General features: G+C 39.6%; 2 protein-coding genes across 3 annotated transcripts; one reads left to right on the top strand and one right to left on the bottom strand.

The window, feature by feature from the left end:
• Positions 1 to 517: 517 nt before the first annotated feature.
• On the bottom strand, positions 518 to 1,223 carry LOC108033578 (uncharacterized). Of its 2 annotated transcripts, none has more exons than XM_017107923.1 (4): positions 1,167 to 1,223; positions 952 to 1,107; positions 728 to 895; positions 518 to 673 (listed from the first exon to the last, which is right to left on the bottom strand). In XM_017107923.1, exons 1-4 carry the CDS (start codon positions 1,221 to 1,223, stop codon positions 518 to 520), a joined length of 537 nt encoding a protein of 178 aa, XP_016963412.1. The 2 variants fall into 2 exon arrangements, with proteins under 2 accessions (XP_016963412.1, XP_016963413.1); XM_017107924.1 differs by having other exon boundaries at positions 952 to 1,089.
• A 4,331-nt stretch (positions 1,224 to 5,554) lies between these two features.
• LOC108034198 (A-kinase anchor protein 10, mitochondrial) lies at positions 5,555 to 8,539 on the top strand. Its single transcript, XM_017109027.3, has 4 exons — positions 5,555 to 5,713; positions 5,828 to 6,064; positions 6,491 to 7,534; positions 7,596 to 8,539. The coding sequence occupies exons 1-4, from the start codon at positions 5,686 to 5,688 to the stop codon at positions 8,099 to 8,101; spliced, it is 1,815 nt and encodes a 604-aa protein (XP_016964516.1). The 5' UTR covers positions 5,555 to 5,685; the 3' UTR covers positions 8,102 to 8,539.
• Positions 8,540 to 8,556: the final 17 nt, after the last annotated feature.

Raw genomic sequence — 8,556 nt, 5'->3', positions numbered from 1 at the left:
ACTTGGTCGTCAGCAGCTTGTGAGCAATGCGTATGCAAGTTTGCTCGTTTCCCCACAGAAGGAGCCACTTGCAGCCGGCGAATGTCGTGCTCTCACAGATACACACGCACACTGGAGCAACTTGCAAGAGGAAGCGGTCGATCCTTGAGTCTCGTACTCGTATAAATCCATAGCAGCTTAAGACCGAGAAATTCGAGTAAGGGCAATCCATATATACGCATGTATCTTAAGCACTAGTGCACACTTAGACAGCCGAGGCAACTAAGGGGAATTTTTTAGCTGAATGGCCACGATTCATCTCCATTTCCATATCGGGACTATCTGTCTGACTGCAAGTGTCCTTTGATTGAGAATAAGTGTGTGGAAAGGTTATAAAAGAAACGAGAAACACAAACGAGGGCCTGACAAGAAAATCCCTTGAGATAGAAAGAACTACAACTTAACCATTTTATAGGTTTTCTTTTATAAATATATTGCAAAGCAAATATCAAAAATAAAGTTAATTTAGGTATTTTATTCAAGATATTGTGATAAATACATCTACAGTAGCGCGCTTGATATCGTAGGCAAACCAGTTCGAATGAAACCTATAGTCGCCATGGGGAACCGGGAGAACGTCTTGAACCTGCGTGTTTATAAAGTTGATTGGGACTTTTTCCACAACAAGATCGTGCTGCAAAATAAGTAGATATAGGTGTGTAGATATAGGTGTAATTTTTGGACTCACTTCAAAGGGGCAAGAATGGTTCATGTTGGAGTAGCCTTTAAAAAAACTGTGAATATAGGCTGCAACTGGATTGGATTTTGGGTTTTTAAGAAAAGTACAGGCGTCCACTGTAACGTTGTAGAGATACGGTTTGTAGCCATTATATCTCCTCATTATCGCCACGTTAACCTGAGGGGAAAACAAATTAATGGGAATAGAGAACTTTATTTTCACAATGTACGAACTTTAACTTTGGTAACGGGCGCCTGTAGCAGCTGCACTTTGATGGAAAGGTATTTATATGTACGATTCTTTGACTTAAGAAAGCAATAGTCGAAGCTGGCAAAATCGGGGTCGTATGAATTGCACTTAATGTTGGTAAACTCCACTGTACTTATTATCTGGAACATTGTTTAGGTTGGCTTCAAAAATGTCTTCACTATGCAGAAAAAAGTTGTACTTCTTTAAGTGAGTATAGGAACACAATAAGTTGAACCAGACGAGTGAGAGAACCCATTTTCGACCGCAACGATGAACAGCTTTGACTTCAATGAGAAATAACACTTTGTTTTTGGCAATAAATCAGCAAAAAGTACTTAAAATCACCTGTAACCCAAACAATCTGACTAGATTCAATGATACCCGTTAAATGGTGTTTAATTTTTTTAAATGGCTGTTTAAAATCGCATTTGAACTGCCATTAAACGCAGCCATTTACGGTCATTGTTTCCGCTAGAATATTTGTAATCAAGATTAGGGATCAGCTCGTGGGTCAGCTCTAAACGAGATCCTATAATGGCACCTTTACTTTAACTCATATTAAATGTAATAAAATAAAAATAAACTAAATATTTAACAATGTGACTACCTTTCTTTAAATTTGAGATACTCATATCCTTAAAAGGACATGAGTCCCCATTTGAGGGTGCACTCGCAATCCCAGATAAACTAGACCGAAATTCCTCCAACGCTCGGTGTGAGCAACAGAAGCAACACAAAGTAGTCAAAAGTTATAATTTCAATTTTGGCAACAACTGAAAACTTTTCGTAGCTCGTTGGTGACTCTTGGCCAAAACATCTAGCAAATAATTAAATAAGAAAAAAGTCGCCCAGGGATCCAACAGGACGAGAAGCCCGAGTTAAATGCTAAACGGGTCTCAAGTGAATCGCGACAAGCAAGCCAAAATGAAAGGAGAGCAATAATAATAATAAGAGAAACTGCAATTGCAACTGCAAGGACCAACAATTGCATATGCACTTGTATCCATTCGTGGTGCTCCAAGATCCCCAGGACCCTCCGGTCCTGCTAAAAATCTGACCATTGCCATGGGAGGAGGGAACGGAAAAGTTTTTCAATTAAATTTGTTTAGAATTTAACTTGGCAATTGGCTTGAGCTCTGAGTCCTTCAAGGAAGTTTGCAAGGAATACGCTTGGCCATCGGGTTGCAGGCCAAAGTGGAGCTCAAGAGTTTTTTACCAGGCAAAGTGGGGGCCAAAAAAGTGGCCATAAATAATTAATCCAATCCACATTTCATCGAAATGTTTGTTTGCCAATCTGTGGGGGCAATTAAAAATTGAAAGGTTCATTGTGTCATTAATTGATATTGAACGTGAGTGGCATATCAAAGTGCCTTGTTTCAATTAGGTCTGATTGATGGCTGGTCCGTGCATTTCAAAGTACTCTCCCTGAGTGCAAACAAACGCGTAGTAAGCCCATCACTTAATGACACGCGTGATTACATGCGGAAGCCTAGTTAAATTAATCAGAAACATTATTATTATTTTCAAAAACAAACATTTTATTCTGCATTGTGCCCAACTTAAAATTGTGCCTTTTCGGGTTCATTAAGGATTAATGTGGGAAAAGTGACAGCACCAGGTCATGTATGCCCAATTTTAATTAGTCGCTCCATATGCTGGTCGTACGTGAATGGTTAAAGCCAATCCTTGCTCCTGTCCAGCCAAGTGCCGCCTTGTACATATATGCAGAACTGCCTTATCCTTCCCTCACCTCTCCTGGCCAGCCTTATCGGGGCGTTAAATCCATTTTACATGCTTCGTGAACAAATTGTGCCGAACACGGCATTAATAAATTACATGGAATAATTTTGATTGTGTGTCTGTCTGTGTGTCATTAAGAATTCCCATTGAATTTACATTTTGCATGGCAAACTTAATAATGCATGTACATATGTGTGCTATTGTTGGTATTGACGGACGGAAGCTTTTCGGCAAAAATAAATTCTCACTAGTAAATATGTTAAAGTTGCTTGTGTATGTTTTAAGCAATATTAAAAAAATTCTACAAAATATTTATACATTATATACAAAAAAAGATTCGATAAATTTTCCATGACCAGTTTTACTGAAGAAACTGAAGACCACACGGTCGATTGCTGTTTTGTTTCGGCATTATAAGCATAGATCATAATTCGATGATGCCATGATTTTCTGACGACCTTCGTCTTTGAGTCCGACAATGAGTCATGCAAAATTAGACAATGCAAAAAATAAAGAAGAAACTAATGCCCTAAGCGAGCGCCATTCAGTTGATTGGCCAGCACGACACCCAAGATATTACAAACGGAATGCAAAAAGACAGCAAACAGCGTTGCAAAAAGTTAACCCAGCAGCAGCGGCAACAACAAATAAAAAAGGACACAAAACTGAAGGAAAAACAGAGAACTTTATGCTAATTTCACTTTTCTTGAACGAACATAACCCAATTTTTGTCTCTGGTTGACTCCGTTTTTTCCCCATTTCCATCCAGACCCGCCAGATAAATGGCGCCAGAAGCTGAGAAGGAAGTGTGTAACTTGAGGTGCGGGAGAAGGCCGAAATGATAATTTCCACATTGAAGGCCACGCAAGGATGCGACAGGATCCTGGTAGAACGTGCCCAAGAAACGAAAACGAAAGGCTCCAGGGTGGCAATCAAGTTTGAAATGTAAACTTTAGTTTCCATTCAAGATAAGAATGCTTTGATAGATTTGGTTGGCTCCAAAAATGGTAAAAGGCATAGATAGAGTTCTAAGTGGAAAGTAAGTGAGAAACCACTTATCCAATATTTCATATAAGGAAACAATATTAAAGGAACAAAACAAATGTTCCACCTAGAGTTCTATAAATTTAAAATATAAAAAGAATTCCTAATTTTTACTTTTACTTCTAACAATAATGTAATAGTATGTATCTTTCTTACATTCTGCGATAGATCTTTTTCAAAAACACATGAATACTTTGCATCCCTTCAAAATAGGAGGTCAATTTAAAACATTTATAATATTAAGCCAAGAAGCCAAAATCAAAATAAATAACTAATTTTGGTCCTGCAACGGAAGGAGTGGTCTTTAGAAGCTGAAAACAAACAAATGCGGCCAATTAACATTTTTTCTGTTTCTCGAAACGTCATCAGTCAGTCCCTAAGAGCCTATTCATAGGAAATTCTCAACATGGATCCAACATAAAACCTGACGACAGGCCCAACACAGGACGACTGTTCCATCCAATTGCAGTTGAATACGAAAACCCACAGGACTCGGTTTATTTTCACATGCGCAGTTTCAAGCTCCGCTTATAAACACCGGCAACATGCCTCATCAACATTGATGCGATGTTCCCCTTCGGTTTGAGTGAAAAGTACAAAGAACATGTTGCGTGGTGAAAATTGAGTTTTCCGACCGGCCAACGTTGCGTATGAGCGTGGTGGCTTAAAACAGTTTGAAAGTTCCCCTCCAAAACTTGATTGCAACACATAAGTTGCTTGCAACACAAAAGATGCTTGCAACACAAAAGATGCTTGCAACACTTATTTAACAAACGGTTTTGTACAACTTACAGAAGATTTCATGGTCTATAGCGTCCTCCCATGACCAAAAATATAAAAAAATATCGTTAGGCCTTAAAAGCGGTTCATTTCTCGAAAAAGAAACTCTTTTTCAAACCGATAAAGAACGGTTTTTTTTTCAAATAATAAAATAATTTTTCATGTATATGTTCAAAGTATACGAAACAAAATAAGTATTCTCATAATATCCTAACATAATTTCTTAATGAATTTTAAAATTTGAGCATTTTAGTGGACGTAATAAGCTACTTAGATGGCATTTTAACAATCTATTTGTTTTGGCACCCCCTATTGATATATTTAAATTGTTGGCTCCACCCAGCGTAATTTTGCACAGTTGGTGGCTCCACCTGCCCGGAGATTGGGCTTTGTGACTCCAATAGGTGGAGCCAAGCCAATTGAATAGCGTTTACATTTACATTTACAAATTGTTGTTAAAAAATGTAAATGCTGCTTATAAATAAAAAAAAAATAAAAATTAAAAAAAAATGTTTCGCGATTGCCAATTTAAACAAGGACGGGCGACTTGAAAAGGATGTTCCTTTTTTAAATAATTTTGAATCCATTGCCGGAAGCATCGTTATAAGTTATATGTTTTAACAGCCGTATAAAAATATTAAATTCAATTAATATTTATTACCCGAAGCTATTGCATTTAAATAAAATTAATTTAAAAATCATGAAACGCCGTGTACAAAAGTTACAGACGCTAGTAAAAAGTAAAAACCACTAAAGTGTAGCGAGTTATAGTGACCTTTCAATTTTTTTGTAAATCATCAATTGAATGATCAATTTGCTAACAGCAATAAAATAATAATTTCAATGTATAAGCGCTAAAAATTAATAAAATTCCCTTAATTACGAAAGTTTTCAGTTGAACTACCAACACTTAAAATTTAAAAATCCGTTACAGTTTTTAGTTAGCAGAAACTGTTGACTTAACAGTTACTGTACATCATCAGTGTGACCTGTCAGCAAACCACTGCCTGCCAAAAATACCCTAACGCCACAGCAATTTTCATAATATTTACCGTCGCATCGCATTAATTTAGTTCATCAATTACTTGAGTAAATCGGCAAATTAAAGCACAAGGAGCAGTTCCCGAAATCACCCAAAGCCGGAGAATGTAAAGATGTTAAGTTACATCAAGAGGCAAGCCAGTGAGTGCACAAATTGCAAAGATTTCCGCTGCTGTTTTCACCCAGCTCCCCCGTCCCCGCCCACTCCTCTTCGCCCTTCTGTTGACACCATTAACTTTGTTTTCTTTTATTTAGGCCGCCGTCGCAGCAGCCAAGATGCCACGGATGCCACTTGCGGGCAAACAGCAGATGATGTGGACAGCACCGATGGAGCTATGGCCCACAAGCGCCACTCCCTGCGCTCGACAACCAGTTTCTGCGACGAGGTGTTCCTAGAGGCAGAGGAGGAGGGCGGAGAGGGGGGCGTGGGATCCGGAGGAGGAGGAGGAGGAGGTACCCTCTCCGATGGTATCAGTCTCGCCAGCAACGATGGTAATTACCTCACCGTGCATTATTCAATTGCTCATCACGCTCGGTTCAGGGTGGGAATCCCACAAAGATTGGCAATTCGCTGGTGTAACTTCTTAAAGTCAGATCTTCTATAATATGCCCACAAATTGTGTTCCTGATACATGATACGGAAGATCTAAACACGAAACAATATAGTTACCTGTCACACCTATTTATAATCAAGTTAACTTGTGGGTTTTTTTTGTGTAGTACCCACTTTTCTCGACATTCCTGAAAACCGTTTTAGAATTCCAAAGAATTGCTCTTACTATATCTATAATAAACGTTTCGTAAAGGCAGAACGAATTAATGATTCACAATTTGACATACTTTATGAGAGAAAAATGTTAATTTAAAAATAACAAAATATTCTACGCCTTACTAATTTTACTTCCCGTTTTTCCCCAGACATTTTTACCTACAACTCGCGCCTCTCCATGAACCTTACTTCCATTGTCAACGATCCCAACTGCCTAAGCTTTTTTGTGCAGTATCTGGACACCCGTCAGGCACTGCCCCTCATAAAATTCTACTTAGACATCAAGAACTTTAAGCGGGCGGCGCTCTCACAGGAAAAAGAAGAACCGGAGGAGCCTCCTAGGAAGGCGGAAACGACTTCTCAGCACAAAGATGACAAAGATGTACCTGAACTGAAGACGCTCTGCGATCTGTCCATGCGGAAACCCCTCACGGACGACGAGAAAAGCCGCATTTATGCTGAGACCAACAAGCAGATCAATAGGCAAAAGTCTGGGACGAATTCGGAACTTTCCCGGGCTAGCATCAGTGATGCCATTGCCATTTACCAAAAGTATCTGATAGTAAATGCCAGTTTGCAAGTGGATCTGCCCATCGTCATACTAGCGCACATATCTCTTCTCCTTTGCGGGAGGGATAAATCCGAGTGCAGTAAACCAATCCCAGCCAGCTGCTTTGATGAAGCCAGGGAGTTTGTGCTGGAGCAATTAGAGCGCGATCACGTGCAGGGATTTCTGCAGAGTGGTTACTATTCAACCTACTGTTTGGAGCTGATCGAAGGCGGTTCGATTAATATTTACGACGTTTTGAACAGCGAACTGGCTTTATTTTACTTCACCGAGTACCTGGAACAGCGGCAAGAGCGGGAATGCCTGGAGTTTTGGATCACGGGTATAAACTTTCGCAAGAGCTTTGCTTCTGGCGAAGAAAAGGAGGAGGATAGCAAGGCGGCCCAAAGCGATGCCATGATCATATACGACAAATACTTCTCCCTGCAATCCGAGTGTCGTCTTTGGATGTCCCAGAAACTGCGCCTGCGGGTGGAGCAAGCCATCTGTGCTCCAGGTGAACAGTGGCAAGCTTTCGATTTGGCCCTCTTGGTTACTGCCAAGTATCTGGAGCAAAAGTACTTTGCTGACTTTTTAAAGTCCCATATTTTTGACAACTATGTTAATGAACTGAAGGTTAAACGAGGTTTGTTTTGGTATTTTATCTTGTGTAATAGTTCGTGTTAACAGAGGGCATACCTTTACAGATAACTCCACTCCTCACGCGAATCTTCAACAAAAACTTAGCCTGCGAAGACCTGGAAAAACTACGAATGCCCAGCAGCGCCATAGAAAAGCACTATCCATGTCCGACTGCACACACATTTCGCAGCACAACACTCTGCTGGCTTCCATGGATCAGACGCCATCGAAAACATCGAATAATCATCAGTCTGGAAATCTCAACATCGATGCCAGGCAGTTGACGAATCCCCAGCTTCTTTGGCAGCGTCCAGTGGGAGCACTAAAATTCGGCTTTGTTAACTCTCTGGGACGGTATGAGCGAGACTTTGAGGCCGTAGATGCAGTGGCTATCAAATCGCAACCATGGTCACTGAGTGTCAGCGGAAGTAAAATCAAAAGTGCAATGCGAAAGCTGGTGAATATGCCAGAGGATAATGTGCAAGAGGAGATCGCCTGGCAGGTGGCCGAGATGATTGTCAAGGATGTTACGAGTGTCACACTCAGTGGCAAAGTTCCTCCGCTGGTCTAATGTGCTTCACAATTATGGAATTTATTTCTGATCTGAATATATTTACAAATTATTATTTTTACGCTCAAATGAAAGCGAGAATCTCCATGAAACGTGCACAACACGAAGTCGCAACAGAAGCTCTCTACTACCCCTACTCTATCTTATGTACAAATATGTTGAACAAACGAAACATTTTATCCTAACTTATTTTCGTTAATGCTGTAGGCTTTGAAAGCTTATTATTAACTAAACTATTGCTCGCTCATTTGTTATTTAACGCAACAAGCCCCAAATTTCAAATACAAAACAGACGCTAAATCGCGTTCGAGTGTTTACTTCATTCCGTTTCAATATGATTAATACTTTGTAATATATAATTTATATGAATATTTTTGCATACTGATGGTAACTACAAAGGAAAATTTATTGTTATTAATAAACTTTTTCTATAACCAATTAGTACGTTTTTTGCT

The sequence above is a fragment of the Drosophila biarmipes genome, chromosome 2L (assembly GCF_025231255.1).
Source record: "Drosophila biarmipes strain raj3 chromosome 2L, RU_DBia_V1.1, whole genome shotgun sequence".
NCBI classification, from domain to species: domain Eukaryota; kingdom Metazoa; phylum Arthropoda; class Insecta; order Diptera; family Drosophilidae; genus Drosophila; species Drosophila biarmipes.
This window is presented reverse-complemented; position numbering and strand designations above follow the sequence as displayed.